This window comes from Ylistrum balloti, unplaced genomic scaffold, assembly GCF_031769215.1.
Source record: "Ylistrum balloti isolate Yb309-2 unplaced genomic scaffold, AGI_CSIRO_Ybal_v1 Utg370248, whole genome shotgun sequence".
In the NCBI taxonomy this organism is placed as follows: domain Eukaryota; kingdom Metazoa; phylum Mollusca; class Bivalvia; order Pectinida; family Pectinidae; genus Ylistrum; species Ylistrum balloti.
The window spans coordinates 1,109,068-1,123,728 of NW_026782199.1; the positions used below are offsets into that span (position 1 = coordinate 1,109,068).

General features: G+C 34.4%; 1 protein-coding gene across 3 annotated transcripts in view; it reads right to left on the reverse strand.

Moving 5' to 3' along the window:
• The window catches only part of LOC132552423 (centrosome and spindle pole-associated protein 1-like), an 83,477-nt gene that overhangs the window by 17,085 nt on the left and 51,731 nt on the right, over nt 1–14,661 (reverse strand). Inside the window, exons 22-35 of one of the 3 annotated variants that reach the window (XM_060216595.1) lie at nt 14,420–14,526; nt 13,757–13,850; nt 12,375–12,398; nt 9,818–9,944; nt 9,404–9,453; nt 9,145–9,242; nt 8,329–8,516; nt 7,935–7,988; nt 7,587–7,736; nt 7,071–7,208; nt 5,847–5,915; nt 2,886–2,972; nt 2,040–2,076; nt 915–1,003 (exon numbers count right to left, since the gene is read on the reverse strand). In XM_060216595.1, the coding sequence (XP_060072578.1) occupies nt 915–1,003; nt 2,040–2,076; nt 2,886–2,972; nt 5,847–5,915; nt 7,071–7,208; nt 7,587–7,736; nt 7,935–7,988; nt 8,329–8,516; nt 9,145–9,242; nt 9,404–9,453; nt 9,818–9,944; nt 12,375–12,398; nt 13,757–13,850; nt 14,420–14,526 (1,312 nt within the window). The remainder of the gene's footprint in view (nt 1–914; nt 1,004–2,039; nt 2,077–2,885; nt 2,973–5,846; nt 5,916–7,070; nt 7,209–7,586; nt 7,737–7,934; nt 7,989–8,328; nt 8,517–9,144; nt 9,243–9,403; nt 9,454–9,817; nt 9,945–12,374; nt 12,399–13,756; nt 13,851–14,419; nt 14,527–14,661) is intronic. The other 2 variants (XM_060216593.1, XM_060216594.1) reach the window with 2 other exon arrangements.

Genomic DNA, 14,661 nt, shown 5'->3' on the forward strand with positions numbered 1-14,661 from the left:
CTGGAATTTAAATGAGTCAAAGTTTATCACAAATAGTCACTTTATAGCTAGATACATTAGGGACAAATAATCAACATTATATTCAACCAAGATACTTCTGTAGTCAAGCTGTATTCAATTCAACCAAGATACTTCTATGGTCAAGCTGTATTCAATTCAACCAAGATACTTCTGTAGTCAAGATGTATTCAATTCAAACAAGATACTTTTGTGGTCACACTGTATTCAATTCAACCAAGATACTTCTGTGGTCACACTGTATTCAATTCAACCAAGATACTTCTGTGGTCAAGCTGTATTCAATTCAACCAAGATACTTCTATGGTCAAGCTGTATTCAATTCAACCAAGATACTTCTGTGGTCAAGCTGTATTCAATTCAACCAAGATACTTCTATGGTCAAGCTGTATTCAATTCAACCAAGATACTTCTATGGTCAAGCTGTATCCAATTCAACCAAGATACTTCTGTGGTCACACTGTATTCAATTCAACCAAGATACTTCTGTGGTCAAGCTGTATTCAATTCAACCAAGATACTTCTGTAGTCAAGATGTATTCAATTCAAACAAGATACTTTGTGGTCACGCTGTATTTAATTCAACCAAGATACTTCTGTAGTCAAGATGTATTCAATTCAACCAAGACACTTTTGTGGTCACACTGTATTCAATTCAACCAAGATACTTCTGTGGTCACACTGTATTCAATTCAAACAAGATACTACTGTGGTCAAGCTGTATTCAATTCAACCAAGACACTACTGTGGTCAAGATGTATTCAATTCAACCAAGATACTTCTGTGGTCAAGATGTATTTAATTCAACCAAGATACTTCTGTGGTCAAGATGTATTCAATTCAACCAAGATACTACTGTGGTCACGCTGTTAACAAGAATCAGTGGTGTGGTCTACCTTTTGTTTGTTGAGGGCTCCTTCCACTCTCTTTCGTTCACTCTCCAGCTGCTGTCTCATGTTAGCTAGCTCCCGCAGGACCTCTGAACCTAGTAAACAGGAGCACAGACATTTCATATGACCTTACTGGTGCTATTATTAATAAGGTATCACGGAACGATATCCATCCCCACAATCAATACTTAGTCCAGAGACTGATTTGTAATTTAGGACATTCATCAGTCCAGGGGATCTCAAATTATTGAGTAAAACATTAATTATTGTGTCTACATAAATTTCTATTTATACAGTGATCTGGGCCTACATTGACATTTTACTTCAAAAGTAATCCAAAAGTAACAAGTTGTTTAAGAAAGCAGTGCAAGATGTTTAAGTCCGATAGGTTTTAAGAGTGGAAACACATTTTCTATTTGTAGTGAAGCCACATTTACCTTTGACCTTTCACATATGAGGAAAACTGAGTGAAGTTTGAATTTACTCTGTCTAAAGGAACTTGAGTTATAGGGTGGAAACCAATTTTCTATTTATAGCAACAGTGACCTTGATTTCTAATCTTTTGACTCCAAAAGCAATCCAAACAAAGCATTCCAAATGAGAAAATAGTGTGTCAAGTTTGAGTTCGACTGGTCCACTTGACCTTCCTTTATTGTCTGGTACTGGTGATCCAGACAAATTTTCTATTTATAGTAATAGTGACCTTGACATTGGACCTTTTCGCCCCAAAAAAGCATTGCTAGCAAGCACTCCTGACAAGAATGCAGAGTGTTTGAATTTGGTCAATGTGCTTTAATTTATGTTATTGTTCGGAAATGTTGATACAAACAGATGAAACGACAGATGACAATTACTTTTACAATATCTGGTTCTGGTCTTCATTTGGATGGATAATAAATGACAGGCATTATCTCATTATTACTGAAATATGTGTTAGAGTTATCTCTCTTACAAACTTCTCATCTATGTCATCTCAGGAATCAGAAGGACTGCTACAAATGTAGCTCTTCATCTACAAATCTAAGAGGGTAAGTCATGAAGGATTTATTCTAAAGCTACAATAAGGGGAAATTTCAGAAGTTGTCAGATAATAAACCTAGAATCTCTAGCAGGGTATTTAATTATACTTACTGTTAGCTCTCTGTAGAGGTTCTGGTGGAGGCCTTGCCTGTTGAGGAGAAAACATTCAAACTGATTCCAATTTTAAAATCACTACATGAAAGTGGATTGTATTTCTGTGTTAGTAATGAGTCTCAGCATGCAAGTGTAAGCTTTATATAGGTTATACATGTATAATGGATCTGACATGCATGAATAACTACACATCCAATTTGTATCTGCGACATGCTATAGGTTTAATTCAATGATACATTCTGTCCAAGACATGCTACAGGTTGAAAACTTATTTGATACATTCTAATACCTAGTAGATAGTAGAAGCACTATGTTGAAGAAATGATTCGATCAATATCAAATGCAATAGGATTGTACTGATGTTTTCCCTACAGCCTTTAGTGTAGAATTGGTCCAAGATATCATTTATCTTCCAGCTCATATTTCATTATTAATATCAAATGTTTTACCTCAACAAGTCTATCCTGCTTTGTTCATTTGGCTACAATCACAGAAAGAATTTACCAAAACACAAAACTCATTGTATTTCTATGTGATTTTTACTACTACACTACACATGATGGAAGAGAATATGAAAAAAATCTCTGTCTGTGTGCAGGCATCCTCAGATTTGAAAAACAATAACATGTATAGCATAGCAGTAAATCAGCTAAAATATAACTAAAATAAAATCTCATGTCTTTATTTGTAGTTGTTCTGCATAAGGTGATGACTCTTGTTGACTTTCTAGGCCAAATGTACTCTGTGACCTTGTGCACTCCGTGACCTTGTGCACTCTGTGACTGTACTCTCAGTACTTGATGACTTCAGTGTTACTCTCAGTACTTGTTGACCTTGTGTTACCTTGGGTTTTGGTTGCGGTTCCTGTTGGGTCCTTTGGGCGGGAACAGGCGGCGAATCTGTTCTAGCATCACCCCCATCTCCACTTTTCTGTGTTAGGTAAATTTGGGATTAGTATAAATGAGGTATCTACATATATCTATCAAAGCTGGGTGTCATTAATACATAATATATAGGTAAAACAAGGTGAAAATTACAATAAAATTAGGTGAACAATTGAGACTGGGGAAATTTGAACCCTCACATGTAAAGTAAAATACCATGGAAGAAGATGAACACAGCAGAACATCAGTTGGTGATTCAGACAGATATCTGTATCATAACAATTAACAGGAGCTGTGGCATATCAGGTAACTCCTCTCAAAGAGAAAGTGAAATCAGGTGGTGAGTAGGAGACAAAGTTTCCTGCTCCACATGTGGCACCTGTCATCTGATGCTGTGATGCAGAACAGACAGGTATTCTTTATCATCTAAAGGTTCAAAATTAGCACTATATCTAATAAAATCCTAAATACTACAATGGCATGACTAGCGCTGACTAATCTAAGTGATTCATAACTAGCTACATGTTCTGTGCTGTTGGTGAGGTGACCTTAACATAACTGTTGTAATGTTATGCTAAACATGACATAACGCTTGTTTTCTATTCTGGTGGATGATGATGCTGTTGGTGACATGACCTTAACATAACTGTTGTAGTAAAATGCTAAACACGACATGACACTTGTTTTCTATTCTGGTGGATGATGATGCTGTTGGTGACGTGACCTTAACATAACTGTTGTAGTGTAATGCTAAACATGACATGGTACTTGTTTTCTATTCTGGTGGATGATGATGCTGTTGGTGAGGTGACCTTAACATAACTGTTGTAGTGTAATGCTAAACACGACATGACACTTGTTTTCTATTCTGGTGGATGATGATGCTGTTGGTGAGGTGACCTTAACATAACTGTTGTAGTGTAATGCTAAACATGACATGGTACTTGTTTTCTATTCTGGTGGATGATGATGCTGTTGGTGAAGTGACCTTAACATAACTGTTGTAGTGTAATGCTAAACATGACATGACGCTTGTTTTCTATTCTGGTGGATGATGATTCTGTTGGTGAAGTGACCTTAACATAACTGTTGTAGTAAAATGCTAAACACGACATGACACTTGTTTTCTATTCTGGTGGATGATGATGCTGTTGGTGCGGTGACCTTAACATAACTGTTGTAGTGTAATGCTAAACATGACATGACACTTGTTTTCTATTCTGGTGGATGATGATGCTGTTGGTGCGGTGACCTTAACATAACTGTTGTAGTGTAATGCTAAACATGACATGACACTTGTTTTCTATTCTGGTGGATGATGATGCTGTTGGTGCGGTGACCTTAACATAACTGTTGTAGTGTAATGCTAAACATGACATGACACTTGTTTTCTATTCTGGTGGATGATGATGCTGTTGGTGCGGTGACCTTAACATAACTGTTGTAGTGTAATGCTAAACATGACATGACACTTGTTTTCTATTCTGGTGGATGATGATGCTGTTGGTGGGGTGACCTTAACATAAGTGTTGTAGTGTAATGCTAAACATGACATGGTACTTGTTTTTGATTCAGGTGGAGGATGAATATGACTTTGAATTGTCAATGTCTAACTGTATTTAAAAACATCAATTTGTAATAGCTGACATGAAAATGTGAAAACAGGAAATTATAGAAGCACAACTTTACATGCCGTGCTATTTTCAGTGTAGTTATTATACATCCTCCTACAGTATTTATAATCTACCACATACAATGTACGTTAGGATATTCCATATCATCATGCAGGATATATAATACAATACTGTAGTGGTTGTCCTACATGCTGTGGGGCATGCCAACTTTAACCAGTACATGCAGTACCTACAATACATTCACAAGCATGCTTTCACCATACACTGTTGAAAGATAAACTCTCCAAAGGTTTTCAAGAACAATATGAAGATGTACTGGGCAAATTAATTATGTTGTGGACTAATCCTGACATTTAAGAACCATTTATCAGTAGGTTTACTGAGCATAAACCATTTTGTTGAGGACTTATCCTGACATCTTTTGGATTCTATTTGAGGTAGTATAAAAGATAAGACAGTAATATTACGAAAAACAAATCACTTTTAACAGCTGATTTATCACAAGTTGGTGTTAATGTTTGCAAAAAGAAAAATTGTAAGCAACAGGTTTGAAAATGGATAATTTCTGTCTTCTCTATTAAGACTGCTTACAAATATTGATATTTCCCACTAAATCACAAAGTACAAGGGTCTGTCACAATGAAGTCTGAAACAGGCAGGTTCCACAGACTATCTAAAGAAAGTGTAAAATAATGACAGCCCCATGTGCGTGCACCTGATACATTTATTATGTTACAGGAAAAACAGGACAACATTAAGAATCTTAAAACAATAGTTCTAAGTTGAAATCTATGGTGTTGGGTTTACCGCGACACTGGGTCGTTTGGCACCAGGTGGAGGTTTGGGTGAAAAATAAGCTGATTCTGCTCGGTAATGTGGGTGGAACCCATTGCTGGTCTGTGACTCCTCACGGCTAATAGGACGACTGTGAGGGTGGCTTGGGGGGACCTCTAAGGTCGGTATATTATTTTCTTGCTCCTATACAGGGCAATATTATAAACATATAGTCTGGGAGAGAAGGCTTCATCATTGAGTATTTCATTCTAAAATTAATGTTGAAACATTTAAAAAAACTGGAAAAATCTTCAAGTAAATTCACTGTAAAGAAAAAATTTCTGTCAGACAAAAATTATAGAAAGAATTGTTGTTCATGTATTACCATGTATACGAGGTGTAAACTTAATAAGGACTGAAATGCAATGGCTATTATATAAAAGCTTGATATAAATTTATAAATTAAAAGTTAAATCATGTATATAACAAAAGGAAAAAGAAGCTTATTTTACCGGTTCTCCATCCACGGTGGCCAGTTTGCTGCGCAAAGATGGAACTGGTGGCGAGGATGTACGTTGTTGCTGAAAATAATGCAAAGCATGATGGCACTATCTACCAGTTATGTATAGGTAGCTAGACAAGAAAAAAGCTCTACACTAGGGTTTATTACTAGCATGTGTTTTCTTAATATGCTTTAAAGTTGATGTACTACTGTAATACCATGACAATCTCAATTAAATTGAAAACCAAATTTTGTTGAAACTGAAAAAATGACACACTTAAAGATATAATTAGATATGAAAAAACAAATTTAAAGATATCTTAATCTACTTGTTTTTTCCCTCTCCAAATAAAAGACAACATTACTTTGTTCTGAATTGTATTCATTAATCATATATAATGTATTTCTATCAGTGGTAATACTGTATACAGCCAAACATCCTTATCTCTGAAGAACATAGTGAAGTAACCCTAACCTTGATATACTGCAGTTAACAAATAACTTAATTTATCTGGGATATATATCATCAGCATAATTCTAATGCCTAATTATCTTAATAACAATTTTTTTTTTCAATTTTTTGCTTGTCAGTAATTTTAAGATAAAGTGAAATCTGTATCAATTCATTAACTAACACTTCATCAAAAGTTTAAGTTAAAACGATATAAATTAATTTGATTGGAAAACATATATCATTAATGCTAATCACCATTATCTACCTTTCTACTATACTCTTCCTAATCCATGTTGGCCAAATATTATTGAAATACATGTGGTATTTCATTTACTTGAATATCTGAGTGAGTCATTTTGTTCATTTTTTATTTTTTTGAGACCTTTGAGACAAACAAAGTTTGACTAAATAGAAAAGCACAGCAGTAATAAATGTATCTATCCATAGAATTCAAATACTTTTTTCTAACGGAACCAATAATTTGACTTCATATTAACAGAAAACACACAGAGCTTGTAAATATGCACTAGTAGCAGTATTTAACAACTAGCTTTGTATACAGGAAAGTATTAAGGAATATAATACAGCTATCCTCTATTATCCCCAGTATATATTCTATTTATTAATTTCAAACTTGGATATACAACTTCTTTTCTGTGTATTTAAAATTCAACAGATGAGTGTAATTGAATTATTCCACAAATTATCTTTTGTGATTTTAAGTCTCTGAGTTCAATGCTGACAGCAGAGATATACAATTTTACACTTTTCTAAACCTACCGACTCAAATCTCTTCTGTTCATCTAATTCTCTCTCTCGATCTCTCTGACGAATCTCAGCTTTTTCACGCTTAGCTCGTTCAGCTTCTCTGCGTTTTTCTTCATTTTTCCTGATAAGTTCCTCCTGTTTTCTGCGATTCTGATCAAAGAAATTCAAGGTCTGGATAATTTCCAAAACAAAAAGGACAGAACATCATATGTGATCAGTTTGATGTTCTATCTACAACATCTAACCTACAAAGCTGTGTGTAGTCAATGGTTCTTCATAGCCTCATATTTGTACTTACTATAATCAGCTATATTGATTCTCACTACATAGGTGTTGGAGTCTATTTGGGAACATGTTGACTATAAATCATAAGAGTATTATTCTCAATCTTTAGGATTTCTACATTAATTTAGGAAAAAGCAAAATATCAAAAGGGGGGATATGAGAATGCAAATTGTGGGAAGTTTGTAGATATTTGCCGTTTTGACTTTGTCCATTCCATGTTGACCTATGTCTAGGCTGAGTTACCTCTTCCTCTTTTTCTCGCTTCTTCCTCTGTTCCTCATCAAAGTCCCTCTGTATCCTCTGTCGCTGTTCCTCCAGGCGTCGGTTTTCTTTCTCCTCCTCAATTTTCTCTTGTTCTTTCTTTAACTGATCCTGTCGTTTCTTTTCTAATATCTGACAACAGGTGTAAGATGTTTCGTGCAAAACATGAAAGTGCTTCATCTATATTAGTATTTTTACTTGAAAACCTAGTCAGCATCAAGTGGATTACAAATTTTCCTGAAATTAAAAATTTTCTAGATTCTTTAAGTGATTAGGTTTCACTGTGTACACTAATATAACTTTTACTTTATCTAGTGAGGGATTCCATACCTGTAACCTTAAGTCATCCTTGTATTTGTCTGCCTTAGACTTTTCCTCCTCCGTCTAAAAACCAAATATGATGTATTGATAATTTCAGGAACAAACTTCATACAAAGTAAATTGGCAAGTCTTCAGAACAACAAATGTAAGTTAACAATTCTAATGAAGAATCTTGATCTGATCACCATCTACGTTGCTTTTCAAATACTCATACCAACATTGCATTTTGGCACAAGAAGTTTTCAAAATATTTAGTTTTAGGTTTTCATATTGAAACAGTTCTCATTAGCAGAGACATGTATGTAAGAATGTAATCTTTAACAAACTTTAAATTTAATTTGAAATCTGGAAATATTGACAGATGTCATGTTCAAAGCAAGAAATCAAATACAGAATTACGTACTCTTGGATTCCCGAAAATGCCATGACCACCAAGAGCATATGTTGACTCGCCCTCTGCATTGATCTGAGCTGGAGGAGGAGGTATAAGATCATCTTTGGGTGACACAGGTGCCCTAAAACGTGGTGATTCACGAGGAGGTGGTGTGTATGAAGGGTCATCAACTCTCCTCTTCATCTGTCGCAGATCAGCTGTAATATTAATGACGCCATGATTTCACTTACAGTAACAGATGTAATTGTACTAAGTATTCATTATCTCATTTATTTCATATCTACATTCTCAGTAAATGTACAGGGCACTATCTTCATATCTGAATAACTCACATCTGACTTGTCAGAACGATCTAACAAACCTGACTGATGGATCAGAACTGTCTATGTTAGCCTTACCAGCAGGCTAATAAGTCAGGACTGTGTCTACTTGACCTTTTGGATCACAAGTCAGAACTCTCTTAGTCTGCAACTTTACATTGTACCTATTTCCTGACAAATCAGGACTGTCTGTTTCTAAAATCTTACCTATCGGCTGACAAATCAGAACTGTCCATGTCTGTTGTCTTACCTATTTCCAGACAAATGAAAACTGTCCACGTCTGTAGTCTTACCGATTTCCAGACAAATTAGAATTGTCTGTGTTTAAAGCCTTACCTATTTCCTGACAAATCAGGACTGTCCGTGTCTGTAGTCTGACCTATTTCCTGACAAATCAGAATTGTCTGTGTTTGAAGCTTCACCTATTGGCTAACAAATTAAAATTTTCTGTGTTTAAAGCCTTACCTATAGGCTGAAGAGAAAGAATAACCTGTGTTGAACTTACCTATTGGCTGACCCCTTGAATCAACATTAGGTGCCCCACCACCTGACCGGCCAAAGGGGTTATAGTTGAGCATGTCCTCCTCTATCTTCTTCTCGTACCTGGCAGACAGAGAAAGACAATCAACACTGATCTTTTTGAAATGAAATAGTTAATTTAATCACAATGTCATGTTACAGACAATATGTGATACATTTTACATGGCTTTACATTAGAGATAAAGATAAGGATATAGTACAGGGTAATTAGGAGTACAACTTACAGCTGATTTTCTTGCTTTTGCCTTTCTTTCTTCAACTTGTCCAACTCCATCTGAAGGATAAATTTGCATGATATGGAATGAGATGGTTCTACAGAGCCATTGGTTAAGTGTTAGTAAATGATCAGGATAATAGCTGCCAAATATTCATAGATGTTTCATAAATACTGAAAGTCAAGAACAGATAACTCTTACAATCATGACATTTTTACTTGCTCTAACATTTTCTGCATCAGGTTGCTAGTTATAGCTACATCAACAAAAACTAAAACTCTACTTGTCTCAAAGCTTATAATTAAGGATTCTTTTTTAGTTCCTTAAATTTTTTCTCTCCACTTTTGATAAAAGTTATTCTAGATGTATACTTCTAATCTAAATAAGGTATTTTAGGCTACAAGTGAATTCGATCAGTCTCACCTGCCTAGCTAGCTCATTAGCATATTCCCGTTTGTTAAAGTTTTTGGTATCGCGATCTTCTTGATCAGCATCAAACTGGTAAGGAGTTGTTCGACCTGGACTTCTATGTCGAGGAGTTCGTCGGGCACTAGACAATAAAAAAATTAAAAGTCAAATATCAATGCCATACTAAGTACACTGAATACTCATGTTAAACTGACCATACAGTCTAATATACAATTATACAACAGACAAATGTGAAACAAAACAGTATCACAGACACCCCTCATTATACAGATCACTATACACCTGTACAGTCATACAGTTCATTACACACTTGTACACTATAACAGATCACTATACACCTGTACAGTCATACAGTTCATTATACACTTGTACACTATAACAGATCATTATTCACTTGTACACTCTAACAGATCACTATACACCTGTAAAGTCTAACATCTCATTATACACTTGTACACTCTTACAGATCACTATACACCTGTAAAGTCTAACATCTCATTATACACCTGTACACTCTAACACCTGTAAAGTCTAACATCTCATTATACACCTGTACACTCTAACAGATCACTATACACCTGTACACTCTAACAGATCATTATACACCTGTAAAGTCTCACATCTCATTATACACCTGTAAAGTCTCACATCTCATTATACACCTGTAAAGTCTCACATCTCATTATACACTTGTACACTCTTACAGATCACTGTACACCTGTACAGTCTCATAGATCACTATACACTTGTACACTCTTACAGATCATTAACCATCTGTACATTCTCACAGATCACTAAACACTTGGTGTCTCACACCACATTATACATCTCCACAGTCACAAAGATCTCTGTTCACTTGTACAATCACACAGATCACTTTACATCTGTACAGTCACATTTATCTCTGTACAGATTGACATGTTTTTTGAGACACAGCAGAAGATATATATATATATATATATTAAACAATATTTGAGAAAAACAAGGATTTACTGATTTTTAGTTATTTATATACATACAGATAAGGAGAGAAAAAAGGTTTCCTGAGAAGGTTGTAGACAGGTTTAGTAGTAGTATTGATAATTGATACGTATGAATATTGACAGAATCCTCTGATATCCAGTAGTGTGGGTTAGTACTCTCAAATATTAATCCGTTATAGACTTAAATATCTTAAGAAGCTGACCACATTCCAAAAGAGTGCCATTATTGCGACCAATATCATGTGATATCCTGTTATGTGGGTTAGTATATTCCAGTAGTTATCCTTAGGTTTGTAAACATCATTATCTCTTGATATTTCCATCATTGTGTCGACAGTTATGATTGGATCTTGTGTACAAGTCTACTGAAATCCTTCAGTATGGAAGATAAGTGTACAAAAAGAGTCCTTGAAAAGTTCTGTGAAAACTGATGTTAAAGCATTGCTGAGCAGCAGAGAAGAATGGTCACTTAGTAACCTTGAACATGACTTAATAGTCCACTTCAACGACACCAAAAAAACCCAAATCTAATGTTAACATGTGTATACAAACACATACACTTATCACACAATTAATATAAAACAATAAAATGTCATAAATAAATGATTAATGGGTCAGACACAATCATTTGCCATGATGGAAATCATATGGTTATCATGCTATGAATGCCACACCATAAGTTGCAATGGAAACCACAGTTAAAATTATGCTGCTATGAATGCCAAACAAGTAGTCATATAAATCACCCGATTAATCTGGTGTATCACATTCACCTTGTTGTTACCTTTGTAATTAACAAGCTACAGCTGATATTAGGTGGTCACACCGCTAGCCAACTTGGTGATGCTGTTTTTTTCATGATGAAGTTTTTGTTGAATGATAAATTTGAAATTGCTCATTTTCTTGTATACAAAATTTTACACCATATGACCTAAACCCCGAACAAAAATAGTCACGATCACACCTAATACATTTACTCCACACGTTATTATAACTATGATAGAAGTGTCCACAAAAAATTACAATAGTGTAAATAAATAATTCAGTCTTTATAATTCCAGATCTGATACCATGCAGTTAATATGATAGCACAACAAACTTCAGGAAAAATAAACAAAGATCTGCCTCATATCAGAGAAATGCCATGCAGTGTAAAAGAACCATCATATTTATCATTTCTACCAAGGCTTTATTCAATCTGTTTACAATGAGTCTGCTATAGATATATATATCTCTTTTATTTTGACGAAGTTTTAAAGCCTCACAATAGCCAGGGTCAGATGACATATTAGAAATACATTATCAACAATAATATATTTGAAAAAAAAGGAGAAAAAATGGAACAAATAAAGCATGAAAACTAGTATGAGAACAAATTTAATAGAATGACAAATATTGAATTCAGTAATTAGTTAAGACTTATGTTATATCACTGGATCCTGATGCATTTCTTCAAACAGTACCGACACGGTTCTCTTTAATACATGACATCTTCAGATGGGCAGGTTAGAAATGATAGAACAAACTGAAAGTATCTGATGACAAAATAGCTTTGTCATGATTATTACCTATCCTTCAGGATTCCACGGTGGCTGAAACCACAAAATACGACCAGAATGTCAGTAAAAGGGTGTGGTATCTTAAAACAAAATATGACCAGAATGTCAGTAAAAGGGTGTGGTATCTTACCACAAAATATAACCAGAATGTCAGTAAAAGGGTGTGGTATCTTACCACAAAATACAACCAGAATGTCAGTAAAAGGGTGTGGTATATTAACACAAAATACGACCAGAATGTCAGTAAAACGATACAGTATCTTACCACAAAATACGACCAGAATGTCAGTAAAAGGATGTGATATATTAACACAAAATACGACCAGAATGTCAGTAAAAGGGTGTGATATATTAACACAAAATATGACCAGAATGTCAGTAAAAGGGTGTGATATATTAACAGAAAATACGACCAGAATGTCAGTAAAGGTATACAGTATCTTACCACAAAATACGACCAGAATGTCAGTAAAAGGATACAGTATCTTACCACAAAATCCATAGGACAAATTATTGGATTTATAAGGAAAGACAATGTATATCTATTTAATGACAGAAAATGTAACCTACACAACAGTTTCTAATACCGAGGAATAAGGAGTTAAATAAAAATGGAATACGTTTATGTTTTTCTCACAATTTCCTGAGATTTTTCAAATACACAAATATCAGTGTATTAAGATCAAACTTACAATATTTTTTTTTTTTGTTCCAATAGTGAAAAAATAAAAATGATTCTTTTTTCATTAATTTATTTGTTTTTTTTTTTTTTTGGCTAAAAATATTTAACAGACTTGGTAAAATATAGAGCCATTCCAAAAATTAAAGCTGAAAGTTGTCCCTCAACGTCTTTGTGATATGTAACTATTATCTTAGGTAGCCATGAAACATTGGCACTCATCTTAATACCACATCAATTTGACTCTTCTGGTGTCAGTTTCAAATCTAATTCATTCTGTCATGTTGTTTTGTATTTGGAAGAAACCTGTTTTTGAAATCAAGTCAGTGATAATCTGTTTTATATGAGCAAATTAGAACATTATGTGAAATATTTTAACTTTTATATAATATCATATTACTTTATATGTCACTAATTAAGTAACATATCATTTTATAGTACTACTGTAACTTGTGTGGTAATAACATTGCTTGTTGATTAGTATTTATACATACCTTGTTTGATGTGATTTGTGACACTTATCTAGACATCTAATGTTAAATAGTTGTAGCTATAGTGTCTGGTAAGTCTATCTTGGTTGGACATAATTTTATTATAATATGCATATTTAACTGATATATTTCTATGTTTTTAAATGTGTGACACTTTAATTACTATTCTCATCTTATCTTTATATTTTCTTTGTGTTATCTACACGTTCTAAAGGCCTTACCTCTCATCAAAAGTCACCCTGGGGGAGCTACGTCCTCGAAATCCTTGACCCTCTCCACCAAGATTCAGAGGAGGTACAGTAGTAGATCCACCACCTTTAACCAACCACAAAATCACATACTATATACAGTACTGGGAGACATTGAAGAAATTACATGTACCTTACCAAGTTTAGATGTCAGAAGTGTATTATGGTTTCTGTTTTGTTCTCTGCCAACCTCTATCAAATACTCATTCTCTATGATTTTAATCACATCTGCATCACATGACTTAGCACTACATTTGGTTTTTACAATCATATTGATACACATTGGAGAGTACTACAGATTATAGTTGTTGTCAGACAGAATTTCTCTTTCCGTTTTTTTATTTAGACATAGCTGTGACAGACGATTGATATGCAGATTCTTTGGTACTAAACACCATCGACAACTATACACCACATTTATGTACAAAATGTCCTTTAATTTGGTGTGTAAAGAATGATCTGGACCTACATTTAAAAATCATATATTGAAATAACAAGAAAGAAATGGGACATCAGTTACCATAATGTCTCCAGAGACATAGACACCGGAGACTAACTAGTAAGACAGATATCAAATTGTGTAATTTGTGTATTCCTCACAATTTATGACCATTACAACTATACAGCTATAGATACCTGAGGGTTCAGGGTCCAGTGGGTTCCTCATACCGTAGAATCTGTACGCATCGTCTATAGAGTTTTGACTGTTGATACCACCGATATCCTGACCCGTGATATAGGTACTGTAAAGTAAAACACATGTTCACTGTAAGTGTCTTTGTCCTGATGTAGATATGTAATACATACAACATTTTCGTTACCTTCCTCACTCATATCCAAAAATCTGCTTACAACAACATAGTATATTTTCATCTGAA